Raw genomic sequence first — 15,156 nt, 5'->3', positions numbered from 1 at the left:
TTTTTTGTTTCTGTGCTCTGAATGGCCGGCACCTTAGGCTGGTACACAGCCTAGTAACATCTCATCCAATCAAAGGTGAATCCCCAAAACACGGGCCAGTAAAGTATTGTTCAAGCTTAGGGCTGTGTACGCGGTGGGGGTAACCACCTGCCAGCGACCCTGAGCAGACAACATGTTTACGAGAGCGAACTTAAAACAAATAACAGGGTGGGCTTTCTGTTCAAAGGAGGTGACGAAGTTAACTAGGTTAAGTGAGAACTTTTCAAGGCGAGAGTTGTTACTCGTTTAATGCAGAAAGAGGCAATTAATCATTTTATTTCACGCAATGTATTTAACAACGTGATTTGTTTTGAGAGTTACAAAATGACAGATGGACACTTTCAAGGACACGTCTTTGAAATCTGGTCTGTTGACGTTTCTGAACTTTAAACTAATTATTCAGCTGAGCCTTTCATTAGACAATTACCCCTTTAAGGACGGCGATAGAAGAATGCGATCTAGAGCCAGCATACGTGTCAACATTGGTTATAAGTGAGATCAAAGGGAACAAGTCAGGTCCCGGGCCGCGCTGTGATTGGCTGACGTCACGGGGGTGTCCCGGGCCGGCAGCCAATCACAGCGCGGCCCGGGAATGACGTCACGGGGGTGTCCCGGGCCGGCAGCCAATGGCAGCGCGGCCCGGGACAAAGGGGCGGGGCTTAAAAAAAGCACCAGAAACGCCCCCGAATCGCGTTTTCAGGAGAAAGCGCGATTGACAGCCTCTGCCTCCCAATGGCTAGCCTCCATTTATGGAGCTAGCCAATGATAGGCAGAGGCGGGTCATCACCCCAGATAGAACTCAAGAGGTTTTGCTAGCGCATGCGTACTTCGTACGCATGGCTAAGGCAAAACCTAAAAAACTTGGGGATTAGCACTCATTTCCAATCAACCACCTGTAGCAGATACCACCATGCCCCCCCAACTAAATCAACACCACTGGGGATGAGCACATATCACAAATATAGACAAAGGGATTTCACCCCTTAAACAAACCCAAATGTGGTCTGGCCCAAGTCATTCATCAAAAAGTGGGCAGAATAAGTCTACTATCCAACCAATTCTACTGAAAACGCAACATATCAAATCGGCTGCTGTGAACTAGCACATGCTACCAATTAAATTAACTCCACTGGAGTTCAGCATACACCACCAATAAAAACAATCACATGGAGGCCAGCCAGCATATAAAACCTATGAGACCTACCCTGCAGTGAACTATTATTTATCAACTGAACCCATTGTGGGTAAGCACAAACATCATTAAAACATATACGTGCCAAATTATCCCAAGGAAAGCAGCACAGAATTAATCAACTCAGCCACATGGGGAAGTACCCACCTTTCCATCCAGCAACCCAAAGGGGATAACTACAAACCACCAACCCATCAAAACACCCAATGCATGGAGAGCAGCACATATTTCCCTTTAAACCTACCTATTACCAGCAACAGCCACAAATCAAACCAAATCACTGAACTAGCAGGCGCCATTTAACATTCACCATAACAGGGAAACATATGTCTACATCAGGACAGGCAGGTAAGGATTGTCTGCTCCCAGCCAGTGGGAGATTCAGATAGGCTCCTGTTGAGTGGGCACAGACTTCTGTTTTCTTGTCCACTACGCACTTTTGCGAGCAGTATAACAGATATTGATATCCTGGCTCCCACACTATGCTGGGAGTTGGATGGAGCCGCAGGGACTCCCCCCGCAGGCCGACAACTTGTGGTTTATGGGTGCCCCCATCTGACCCTGCAAGATGGGTTCCTCAGGGCGTAATAAGGCTCAGGCAGGGGGCTGCATGCCCCCGTCCCCTATGTTTAGTGGTTGGCCCCAGGAGAAGCGGTCCCCCGGGACCTTTTGAGGTTAGAAGGGACTTGTTCTCCTCCCGTATCATTAGTAGTTGGCCCCTGGGAATGGGCTCCCTGGGGCCCATTTGGGCTCGATATGGTACCACACGTCCCCTACCCTAAAATAATAGTTTTTGGTCCTGGGGCATGGGGTCCTGGGGCCTCTGAAGGTTCAGGGAGGGGGACCACAGCTCCACCCGTATAATTAGTGTATTTAGCGGTAGGCACCGGGGATGGGGTCCCCAAGGCCCATTTGGCCTCGGGTGGGGGCAGTGCACCCCCCCTTTTCCAATATTAACATTTTTGGCCATAGGGCCAATAGGCTTGGAAACCCCCCACCCCTGGCAGGGAGCTGGCCAACCCCACGCCGCACAACTGAAGACCATGCATGGCTGGGGTTGGCTGCCTGCGGAGGGTCGTTACAGGGTCTGACTGCAGGCCAGGAGCTGCGGGCAATCAGAAGCAGGACATGGCCAAAGGGCGTGAGTGTAGTGGGCTTCCTTTCCTGCAAAGGGTTGGGTGCAGGCCCTGTGGCCAACCCCCCTACTGCGCACAGAGGAAGGCTGTGCATGGCAGGGGTTGGCTTTATGTATAGTGATATAATATAACTTTACGTTAAAACAAAATAAAGAAATTTACAGAAAAGAAACAATGGTTAAAGTGACATAGTTAGTAATTGTAATTATATCTTAAATTACATTTTAAAAGAAACTTAGAAATTCATTGAAAGAACAAAGGTATAAGTGACATTATACTTCGGTGTGATATTAAGATCTGATTTAGTTTTTTCAAAAACCATATAAATTGACAGAAATTTCTGAAAAAACATTCTGTGAGCTATTTCCTACTTACTTTCATATCTCGAGTGACATACCCGTTTATAGAGTAATGTGTAAAAAAATAACTTGGATGATGTCAACTGTGATGTCATCATTGAGGTTATAGAACATCCCATGAGTGATGTAATTTGTCAGGTCATAAGCAGTGAATGGCAGGAGCACACGTTTACTTCCTGAACCAGGCCTGTCCTTAGAAATCCAAAGAGAGGGACAAAATTACCAAGCATTTGCAACGCCATAGGTCTAACTTTTCCCCTTTTTTTTTGAGTTGGAGCTATTGACGTTGTAAATGACAATGTGTTTTACCTATGTATTTTGGTTTGGAGTCGAGTGGATGTATGTAGAGAGACACAGCTGCAGCACTGCCTAGAGGACTTAGAATGAAGAATTACCACTGGACCCAGAGAAGCAGCTGGTGATGTTCTGTTTTCTTTTTAGTTCAAAACGTTACGTTGGCACTGCATTTTCACCTAACTATAACATTCACTTTAACTTTGTTCTTTTATGAGTGAAATAAATAAATAAATATCCACAACACGATTTCTCACTCCAAGGAGACAGAAACCAGAGGCACAAAACGGGGAGCCAAGGAGAACATCTTTATTGCAGCGTGGCAGGCATGACGTGTTTCGTCTTCATTGACTTTATCAAATGCCAAACACCAGAAACGGACACCTGCTGGCATTCAAACGATCCATTTTGCTCCCATTGGTGAGGGCCCAGCAGAGTCAACCAATAGCGTAAGCACATCTTTGTAGTCCCCCTTGGCGGACTCCAACTCCCAGCAGGCACCATCTCAGCTTGCAGGTAAGTGTTTTGGCTGTCGACTCCTTGTAACTCATGGTGAGTTCTGGCTATCAGTGACATGACGAGTGTAGATGCAGATCCGGGCCCCCTTAGACGACACCCTGACACACACACACACACACCCCGACACACACACACGCCCCTACACACACCCCGACACACACACAAACCTACCCCGACACACACACAAACCTACCCAGACACACACACAAACCCACCCCGACACACACACAAACCCACCCCGACACACACACAAACCCACCCTGACACACACACACACACACACACACACACACGCACACGCACACCCCCCCCCCACCCCTATAAACACCATCAAGTCACTAAAAGTGATCAGTTGGCATATAGGTATAAAAATAACATATGGGGCAAGCAAAGAGGAAGAGTGCTGCGAGGAACTAGGGTTTGACGTAACTCGAGTGATTTGCTGTGGCGTAATTACGTACAGCTATCGCAGAATTATGCAACACTCCGCAAAATTACACGAGGAGCGTAACCCAGCACTTAGTGCTATTTTCTTAAATCAGAATGCACCCTTGTGTCTAAAATGGACCCAAAGATGCATTTTGTGCTAAGAAAATATTGCTAGTTACAACAGAACACAAACAGCAGCAGCTGATAGCTAAATGTATTGTTTCTGTGCTCCGGCTGGAGTGTTTTTGTGCCAAATTACTGGCAATTACACAAACTATAATTCTCAGTAATTTGGCATACAGAGATTAACCCATTACCGAAATTACTCCCACGTTTTTCAAATTTTGTCCAGCCTACAAGGAACACAAAGTAGAAACTAGAGGTTGCTAAGCAAAGGCAACTTTTTTGAGCAGGTTACCATTTTGCTATATCCTCTGCAATCACAGCAGCATCGTACATCTTACAGACAAGACTTGTGCGCTCAGTGACATAATGTAAAACACATACAGGCCGCAAAATCAACACCCTAGTTATACACTGTAAAGACAAACGCCATAATACATGCCCATTAGAAGTCAAACATATAGATACCAGTGCACACAGATTTACTACTAATAAGACACACATACACATAGTCCAATGCAGATTTACAAACGCAGGCACACATCACAATAACAAGTCGTTCACGTACAGTGACACTGGTTGAAACACAATAATACCAATCTCAAATCAGACAGACGCGAATAAAATAGCTGAGCTACGAGCTCGAAGAATGTGTAACATAAGGGGCACAGGTTTGAACCTAACATGATTGGCTTGTCGATGAATCCTTTGAACACATCTAGCACCAATCAGTTCGGGTAACGGTAGGACTTGCTATGCATAGAGTTCTGAAATAGCCAATATGCAGTAAGCGGCACTTCCTTAAAAATGACATTCTGGTTACCTGCGGTGAAGACTTTGCCAGCTCCGGACACCACGACTGCGTGGCAGTCAGAATCTTGGGAAATCTTGTTGAAGCATTCCACCATCTCCCTAGGGTTGGAAGGACAAAGGAAGAGGAAAGGAATACGAGTCAAAGGGACTGACAGTTCATAACAACCACAGAAAGTACACTAGCAAAGCCGAAAGGTCTAGGTTTTATGTACAAATGCATGCAGCATAAACACATCAAGTCAGCAAGAGAGGGCTATAGTTGTAAAGTAGCCCTTTAAGCAGGTCAAAGCAATCACTCGATTGAAGGAACAAGAGTACACCCAAACAGCCATTACTGTTGGGTAACAGATAACAGTTAACTGAGCTGATCAAAGAATTGATTGGCGAAGTCCCCACCCAATGGCTGCAGAAAGTTGGTTGACCAAAGCTAATAGTTTAAAGAGGCACACCTAAAGGTCACTCTACGAATAATGTTAGAACAAGCATTTGCAATGCAATAATTCTCGCATTTATACGAGTTTAACCCCTTGCATGCTCATGACGGAACGGTTCCGTCATCAGCGTCGGTGCTCCGGTGCTGATGACGGAACATTTCCGTCATGAGCCAATACGGTTTTAAACCCTTCAGCACTGCAGCGAAATTCGCGCAGCACTGAAGGGGTTAAGCTATTGGCATTGCAAATGACAATGCCTTTTATTTATGTTTTAAAAACAAAAACAAAAATAAAAGGCATTGTTATTTGCAATGTGAATAGCTCAAACTCGAGTAAATACGAGACCTATTGCATTGCAAATGCTTGTTCTATAAACTGTGGGTTCACCGCAGGATACCAGGTTATGTACATCCAACAAAATCCCTTTGTGCAGGACTATAAAAACAATCAACAACCCACCCGCGGTGCCTGCTCTAATTGAAAGAATGAAATTCCCAACAAAAAACGTACCAAGCTTTGTTAGGTTGCGTTTTCAGCATAGGTATGACCAAGGATACATTTTCAAGAGACAACTTCTAAAGAATAATACACCAGACATGAAAATTTTGAAACGGAATGTAATATTGCGTGAAGGATTTTGTGCGAGAAATGAACCTAAACCCTAAATAGAACAAGCAGTGTGTCATCTCTAGAGTTGGAAAAGATGTGTGTATTATAAAAAAAAACTGCTGAGTTTGACCATTCATAAGCAAGAGTAACAGTCTAAATTAGGAGGACTTGACCAAAATCAAAATTCAGTATAATATTACGGACATAGTTTGGATAAAATAAAACACATCAGTAGTAGGGGAGGCTCAACAAATACATGTACAATCAACAAAACTGATTAATGAAGGAGACTACAGTTAGTGTGAGTTTCTCGCTTGCAGCAATACGGTTTACATATGCAGATTTAAAGGTGGCAAGTTCCATGAATACGTTGGGGGCTGAGAATGTCATTTGGTTACCTTTCATGCACTACCAACACTGGGGGATGTGAAGTAGAGGGACGCCTCGCGGCCTGACCCCCACAATACTTAGTCCACAACAACTGAAAATATATGTAGCGGACATACACACTACCTTTTTAGGTCGAGCCTGGTCAGCGCATGCGCTGCCATGCTGTATTCAGGTATTTTTTTATTTATTTATGAAGCTTGTAAAGCGCACGGCTACCCCCAAGAGGGGGTGTCACGGCGCTGTAGACTGCCGACTTGGAAAGAAAAGCACTTTAAGAGATGGAGAACAACCAAGTTTTCAATTTACTACGAAAGAGAGATTCAGAGGTAATAAACCTAAGATCAAGTGGAAGGCTGTTCCAGAGTTTAGCAGTCATTACAGTGAATGCTCTTCCACCCATTCTGGAGCGGCGGAAGCGAGGAACAATCAGGAGACGTAGGTTGTTCGACCGCAAGGATCTGACCGATTGGGATAGTACCAGTCTCTTTCTCAAGTATCCCGGGCCCAGCCCATTAAGGGCCCGAAAAGCAAAAGTCAGCATCTTGAACTGAATGAGACGGGAAATAGGAAGCCAATGTAGCTTTTTACGGTAGGATGCGACCGACTGACGGTAGGGAATATTGCCTATCAGTCTCGCCGCCGCATTCTGAACGATCTGTAGACGTTCAATTTGGTACAAGGGGGCACCGGCATAGAGACTGTTGGCATAATCCAGATGTGACGTGATCAGGGCGTGGATGACAGTTCTGCGGGCGTCCAAGGGAAGGTACGGAAAGATCTTTCTAATCATACGCAGTTTCCCGAAACATGCTGCCGTGACCTTATTAATTTGAGCTTTACAGGAAAGAGCGTTATCGAATTGAAAGCCCAAATTGCGAGCTGTTCGGACAGGAGTAGGAGGAGGATGGAGCACAGTCAGCCACCACAAGATAGCAGGAAGGGTAGTTTTCTGATTAAAAAATAAGACCTCCGTCTTATCAGTATTGAGCCTGAGATGATTAGAGGTCATCCAGGAGCATATGTTGCCAAGACAATGGCGAAAACTGGCGAAGCTGGAGTCAGAGTGATCTCTAAAGGAAAACACAAGCTGAGTATCATCAGCATAAGAGATCACTCTGACCCCCCCAGGACTCCACCACCTTAGCCAGTGGGGCAAGATACACGTTAAAAAACAAGGGGCTCAGCGCGGAGCCCTGAGGCACGCCACACAGGAGGGGCTTACCCTCTGATTCGAAAGGTTTGAGAAGAACCTTCTGAGTTCGTCCTTTGAGAAAGGAGCCAATCCAGGACAGAACAGCGCCACCCAATCCAATCTGCCTCAGACGATCCAATAGTATCTCGTGGGATACCGTATCAAAAGCGGCGGATAGGTCGAGGAGAACCAGCATGGCCTCCTCGTCCCTATCCACACACTCCCGGATCGTCTCAGAGACCTCCAAAAGAGCAGTCTCAATACTAAAACTAGTTCTAAATCCCGACTGCGAATCGTGCAGCAGAGAATTGGTTTCTAAATAATCTGCCAGTTGTAACTGTACAGCCTTTTCCAGGATTTTTGCCGGTTTCGGGAGAAGGGAGATGGGGCGATAATTGCAAAATTGTGCCGGGTCCGCATCCACTTTCTTCAGAATGGGGACTAACATGGCCTCCTTCCAAACAGTCGGAAATTGGCCCGTACGCAATGATGAGTTCCAGATAGAAAGAAGTGGTCTGACCAAAAGGGGAGCCAAGTTGCCCATGACCTTAGCAGGGACCGGGTCTAAAGGGGAGCCAGATTTGCACTGGGTAAACAGATTCAGTGCAGACTCCGTAGTAAGCTCTTTAAAAGACACCAATGACGCTTTCACAGGGTCCCTGACACAGGAAATAGGGGGGGTCGAAAAAGAAGAAAAAGAAGACGTAATGTTGTCAATTTTGTCTTGAAAGTACACCGACAAACCATTACATAAAGCCTGGCTAGAGGAATTCTGAGGCACCATAGCGGGAGGCTTAACAAAGTCCTTTACAATGTTAAAAAGAGTTTTTGAGGAGTTATCTGCATTCTTGATTTGTAAGGCAAAGAAGTCTCTCATCGTGGACCTTTTTAATTTCATAAAGTTTTTTAAAGCAGACTTGTAAATAATTTTAGACTCTGAATCATAAGTAGAGACTTAAAGCTCTGCCCACTCTCCGCCCATATTTTTCATTGGCTTGTGTCATTGTCCACTGTAAACTGTGGCTGTACATTGGTCAATAGGCTTAGTCTGATTTTGTAACCTCCCATGGAGACCCCCTGTTACATGTGTTGTTGCTTAGTAGGTTTTAATTACAGCCTACAAGCACTGTTTTCTCAAATAGGTGCAGGCAGGCCACGCTCTCTCCTCTCCTAACGGTTTTTTTTTTTTTTTATAGCACAAACGCATTTGCAATGCAATAGGCCTCGCATTTGCGGGAGTTTAAGTGCTGCCATTGTAAATGACAATGCCTTTTATTTATCCGTTTTAAAAACAACATACTAAATAAAAGGCATTGTCATTTACAATACTATTAGCTCAAACTCTCGTAAATGTGAGACCTACTGCATTGCAAATGCTTGTTGATACTGGAAGCGAGTACACAGAGATGCTAGAACTGGAACAGTAAACACTAGCAGTGGGGAGGTATGCAAACACAGACAAGGAAAACAATCACAGGAAAGCCTCACAAAGACTGAGAGAAAAAACACCAAGACAAAGAATAAGATTAAGCTACAACAGAGACTCCTACACTAGAACAAGGATCACTCCAACATTAGAACAGAGAAATGCTAACACTTCACCGCAACATGCTAACACCAGGACAGAACTAACACTAAGAAAGGACTCTATAGTCACATTGTAACTGGGAACATGATAACAATTGAACAGGGAAGACACGTAAATTGGAAAACACACTAAAGAATATACACAATGGGACAACAACACACATGCTTTGGGACAAGACACACACTAACACTGGGCCAGGAAATGCTTACTGTGGCAGAGTCACACCCACTAATACTTTGAATTAATAATCACAATTACAACAGGATAGAGAACACACTGACACAGGTAAAGAAAAAGTGCTTATCGTGGGGTAAGGAACACACAAACACCAAGAGGAAACTACCCACTGTGGGACTGGGAAAAAATACATGTGAAGGAAACCCCACCAGAGAATACACTGGCACTGGTGCATGGAACAAACTTTCACTGCAAAAGGGAACAAAACAAGCATTGGCAAAGACAATAGGATTGTGCCTATTTGAGATCTATTGGGTTTGCAATGTGAACTGCTATGCAACATGGCTTTAAGTGAAAAAAAGCACTATGATGCGCCCAGCACTGACCACATCATATCGCCTTTAAAAATATTTTTTAACCTTGTGCAATATGTAAAAATACAAATCAGGAAGGGAAGTAACACAGGGGAGGGAGGAGGAAAGGAGCACTAGATGGGGGCAAGGAAATTGGAAGTGGGAAGGACGAAATACCTGAATCATCGTGCGAGCAGCAGAAGAGCACTAATTAAGTTTAATCAATGTGTGCTTGGTCTGTGCTCCACAGAAAGGAGTGGGAGTGACACTTGGCCTGCGCTGGCCAATTAGGAGGTATGCGAAGGAGGCACTACAGGTCCAGAGCAGGTCCAGAGCAGGCTCAACCCAGAAGTACTGGTCAAGCCTTTGCCACCTCCCAACCTTGAGGTCAGACTGAGCAAATAACTTGCGTGGTCTTGAGAAGGGAATCCCCCTCTCACACGTAGATACACTTTAGGGCGTGTAGACACATAGTCTCCTCTACACCCCCACTAGGTAATTTGCACTCACTTATTTTAGGTCCTGAAGAAAGCCAGTCTAGTCATAAGGCACTGGCTGAAACATGTTGACCCATTGGATGTGAGAGGTCGTAACTCGCCCCTTACATCCCCTTGCCTTATTTTTAACCGCTGACGGAGGCCCAGGTATTAAAGTCTAATTTTACCTTCGGGTACTGGGACCACCGTTCAGCCGTTTTAACATCACTTCCTTAACTATCTTCACCGCACACTCAGTAAAATACCAGCTCCGCTGTAGTCAGGCGTTGAAGCACACCCGGGGCACGCTAGGTGCCACTGGGTGGGCCCGATGATGAAGCATGCCACCAACTAGGTTGGTGGGTGAGGGCTTTTTGAACACACCTGCTGGGTGTTCACACTCCGTGACAAAACATATCAGAGTCTTCCCCCTCCCCTAAAGTAACTTGAGCTAGTCTCTTTTTGATTTAATCATCAATTAGGAGGCTGCACAGAAAAGTGACAGAAGCGAACAAATGATAAGTGTTAGACCTGGCACCATTGGCGTGGGTCTCCCTTCCATTTTTGCTGCTGCCTCATGTGTTTTTGCTGGTGTTAGATGCTTTGGGCACTGTGCCACTGCTATCCAGTGTCACAGTGAATCAATCAATCAATCATAGGCATTTATAGAGCGCTCTACTTACCCGGAGGGTCTCAAGGCGCTAGGGGGGGGGGGGGGGGGGGGTGCTGCTACTGCCCGAACAGCCAGGTCTTGAGCTTCTTCCTGAAGGCGAGGTGGTCTTGGGTCAGGCGCAGGTGGGTCGGGAGGGAGTTCCAGGTCTTGGCGGCCAGGTAGGAGAAGGACCTTCCTCCTGTTGTCGTTCTTCGGATGCGGGGGACGGCGGCGAGGGCGTGACTGGCTGATCGGAGGTGTCGTTTGGGAGCGTAGAAGTTGATGCGGTTGTTGAGGTAGCTCGGGCCTTGATCGTGAAGAGCTTTGTGTGCGTGGGTAAGGAGACGGAAGGTGATTCTCTTGTTGACCGGGAGCCAGTGCAGGTCTCTTAGGTGTCCGGAGATGTGGCTGTGTCGTGGGATGTCGAGGATGAGTCTGGCTGAGGCGTTCTGGATCCGTTGGAGTCTCTTCTGGAGCTTGGCGGTGGTTCCGGCGTAGAGGGCGTTGCCGTAGTCCAGTCGGCTGGTGACGAGTGCCTGGGTGACAGTCTTCCTGGTCTCGGTGGGGATCCACCGGAAGATCTTCCGTAGCATGCGCAGGGTGTTGAAGCATGACGAGGAGACGGCGTTGACTTGCTTGGTCATGGAGAGGGAGGAGTCCAGGATGAAGCCCAGGTTGCGAGCGTGGTCTGTCGGTTTGGGTGCGGTGCCCAGGGCGGGGGGCCACCAGGAGTCGTCCCAGGCGGAGGGCGAGGATCCCAGGATGAGGACTTCCGTCTTGTCCGAGTTCAGCTTCAGGCGGCTGGTCGACATCCACTCGGCTACCTCTTTCATTCCTTCGTGAAGGTTGGCTCTGGCGGCGGCGGGGTTGTTGGTCAGGGAGAGGATCAGCTGGGTATCGTCGGCGTAGGAGATGATGTTGAGGTTGTGTTGGCGTGCGATGGCCGCGAGGGGGCTCATGTAGACGTTGAAGAGGGTTGGGCTCAGCGAGGATCCTTGAGGGACGCCGCAGATGACTTCGGTGGCCTCTGACTTGTACGGTGGTAGACGGACTCTCTGTGTTCTTCCGTCGAGGAAGGAGATGATCCATTCCAGCACCTTCTCCTGGATTCCGACGTTGCTGAGGCGATGCACTAGGGTGCGGTGGCAGACGGTGTCGAAGGCCGCGGAGAGGTCTAGTAGGATGAGGGCCGCTGTTTCTCCGTTGTCCATCAGGGTTCGGATGTCATCGGTGGCAGCGATGAGGGCGGTCTCGGTGCTGTGGTTGGCTCGGAAGCCAGACTGTGAGGGGTCGAGGGTTCCGTTCGTCTCGAGGAAGGCGGCCAGCTGCTTGTTGACGGTCTTCTCGATGACTTTGGCTGGGAACGGGAGCAGCGAGATGGGGCGGTAATTCTTGAGCTCGGTGGGGTCCGCTGTTGGTTTCTTGAGTAGAGCGCTGAGTTCGGCATGCTTCCAGCTCTCAGGGAAGGTGGCGGTGGTGAAGGAGGTGTTGATGACAGTGCAAGTGCTCCCTATTGTAAATTGATGTATGAACCAGTGATTACATGTTTGGCTATTTTGGTTTACTTGCCAGACCCTAGTCTAGTGCACTAAGTGTGCCAGGGCGTGTAATCCAAATGCTGCTGGTGGGTCTGCAGCACTGGTTGTGCCACCCACAGAAGCAGACGTGTAAAATGTGTCTAAGGTCTGCCATTGCAGAGCCTGCGTGCAGTCTGGTACTGTCATGCTGACTGGGCAGGTGCACCCACTTCCCAGTCCCAAAACCTTCCCTTTTCTTCATATCAGTCACCCCTGTGGTAGGCCCAAGGGCAGGGTGCATTGTAAGTATAAGGTAGGACAAGCCCTGATGTGTGTGGCATGTCCTAATAGTGAATTACAGCCATTTTCGTTTTTCACTATTGCAAGGCTACCTGTTCTCCATAGGCCAGAATGGGCTGTTAGAGTTATTACATTTTATAATCCTAACTGTCTCAGAGAACATGGTAGAAATTCGAGTTTAGTATGCCTGAACACAGAATAATAAAATACATATTTTAGTAAAGTTTATTTTAATATTCTGTGTTTGCAAATACCACTTTTAGAAAGTGGGTATTTGCTTGTCTAACCATTCAAACCTGCCTCTGCTAGTTTGTGTATTCCTCTGTCTGGTTTTTGAGAGTGACAGGGCTGGGGAATTCCAGGAGATAGGCTGAGTCACTCAGTGCTGAATAGAGAGATCTGCACCCAGATGGGAGGGAGGAGTGCACCTGGACTTTGAATAGGGCTGTGCCTGCCTTCCACAATGCTGGCTCCACCCCCTGGGGAGCTGCTGATGTCTCTGCCCTGCACACTGAAAGAAGAGAAGGAGTCCTGTCAACAAAGTGCTCCAGGACTGTACTTGCCTTCCACAATGCTGGCTCCACCTCCTGTGGGGCATCTGATGTGCATGCCCTGCACTGTGAAAGGAAAGGAGAAACCTTTACTGAGGAGAGGAACCTGAAGAAACTGAGGAGAGACTATTCCCAAGCTGAAGTGCTGCTTGGTGCATTGGCCTGCAGTGGTTGCCTTACTGCCAAAGGAAGGAGAAAGGAACTTTGTGTACTTTGCTTTCAACTTGTGAAGGATATCCAAGAGCTTGGAAAAGAGCTTGCCTCCTGCTGAAGTCTCAGGGACAACAGACTTCACCCCCAGCTCCCCAAAGTTCTTGTGGAAGTGCCTGCTGCTGTTTTGGGCCTTCTGAGGAACTGCGTGTCGCAAGGAGCTGGAAGCGTGACTCAACGAGAAGAAACGTGTCGCCGTGCCTGCCCTTGCAACTCCAGAGAAAGGAGGGTGTCGCTGCTGGAACTGTCGCACTGCACCGCATCGGAGAGAAGCGTGCCGCAATGAAGAGGAAGTGTGTCGCCGTCGCTGCTGCTGCCGTCGCAACTCTGAAGGAGGGTGTCGCGGCTGTGGTTGTCACACTGCACCGCATCAGGAGAAGAATCTCGCAATGAGGTCGGAGCGTGTCGCCGTTGCTGTGCCTGCCGTTGCAACTCCGAAGTAGGAGGGTGTCGCCCCTGGAACTGTCGTATTGCACCGCATCGACCAAGAGCACCTCCCATCACCGAGAAGACCGCCGCCGTCGGAGCTGCTGCTGTCGCATCTTGGATGTCGCCGCTGTAGTTGTCACATCAAGCGGAAGCTTCACGCATCATGGAGAAGAGTGTCGCCGCTGGCGCTGTTGCTGTCGCATCTTAAGGGTGTCGCCGCTGCAGTCCACGCATCGAACCGAGAGTTTCGCGCATCCCTGAGAAGCACGCCGCATCTGGAAGATCTTTACGTCTTTATTTCTTTGCACCTGAACTTTGCCACATTTCCCATCGCTGCGACATTGCTTGTCATGGAGCAAAACCAAAGGTGGTGATGGACGGAGCGTTGACAATACAAGCACTCTCCCCCAGTCAACTGATCTGGGTTTAATCCATCACCGTTATTTAGCCCACTCTGCCACCCCAGTTCAGACATGGCCATATGCAAATCAGTCTGACCCTGTGCCTCATGGGAACAGTCCAGCCCGAACTGCCAAGCCATGCCTTCCCTGGACCGGAAACAAGCTTCTGAGGACCGGTTTCTGCCATTACAGCCGTCTTCAGCCCGGCTTGCTTGAAACCAGTGGCAACGTGAGCAAGGGACTCACGTCTGAGCATACCCTGCCAACTTATAGCGAACAAAGCAAAACCAAAGGTGGTGATGGACGGAGCGTTGACAATACAAGCACTCACCCCCAGTCAACTGATTTGGGTTTAATCCATCACCGTTCTTTAACCCACTCTGCCACCCCAGTTCATGGAAGCGCAACGCAACTTAAGGTAAATTGACGCAGAGTGTCGCATCTAAGAACTGAACTGAACTAAGCTTAAATCTACCATCTTATAGTAATCATAGTGTGTATTTTTGTCTTTTATGGTCTTGTGGTAATTCTATATAAAGTCTACTTATTTTTTATATAAAACCTGTGTGGTGTCCATTTGTAGTGTTGTAATTGGGTTACTGTATGTGGTCACAACTGCTTAACTTACAACGCCTCTGAAATAAGCCTTGACTGCTCGCACCACGCAACCTAGAGGGCGAGCAGGAGTTATTTTAGGTGTGTAATCCCCTAGTCCTGACTAGAGGAGAGGGTCCCTATTTGTCACAAGTACCTATCTGTGCCAACTAGAGACCCCCACATCTAACAATAAGCAATATGTGGGCTCCAAGCCCTTTATTATAAACATTCATGTCTCACAAGTGAGAATCCATGCAGCACTTTTGTAGGCTTGACCTAAAAATTTAATTTTGCCAGAGCAGATGTGAGAAAAGCAATGGAAAACTTAGGGGGAGGGATGAGGGAGCAACAGAGAGTGCATTGGGGGTGGGGAGAT

At 47.5% G+C, this 15,156-nt stretch overlaps 1 protein-coding gene across 4 annotated transcripts in view; it reads right to left on the bottom strand.

Annotated features, from left to right (window-relative positions):
• Positions 1-15,156, bottom strand: part of ECH1 (enoyl-CoA hydratase 1) — a 190,964-nt gene that overhangs the window by 53,969 nt on the left and 121,839 nt on the right. For all 4 annotated transcript variants that reach the window (XM_078661190.1, XM_078661192.1, XM_078661191.1 and 1 more), the window contains exon 3: positions 4,915-5,003. In XM_078661190.1, coding sequence (XP_078517316.1) covers positions 4,915-5,003 — 89 coding nt within the window. The remainder of the gene's footprint in view (positions 1-4,914; positions 5,004-15,156) is intronic.

Source organism: Lissotriton helveticus, chromosome 9 (genome assembly GCF_964261635.1).
Source record: "Lissotriton helveticus chromosome 9, aLisHel1.1, whole genome shotgun sequence".
NCBI classification, from domain to species: domain Eukaryota; kingdom Metazoa; phylum Chordata; class Amphibia; order Caudata; family Salamandridae; genus Lissotriton; species Lissotriton helveticus.
This window is presented reverse-complemented; position numbering and strand designations above follow the sequence as displayed.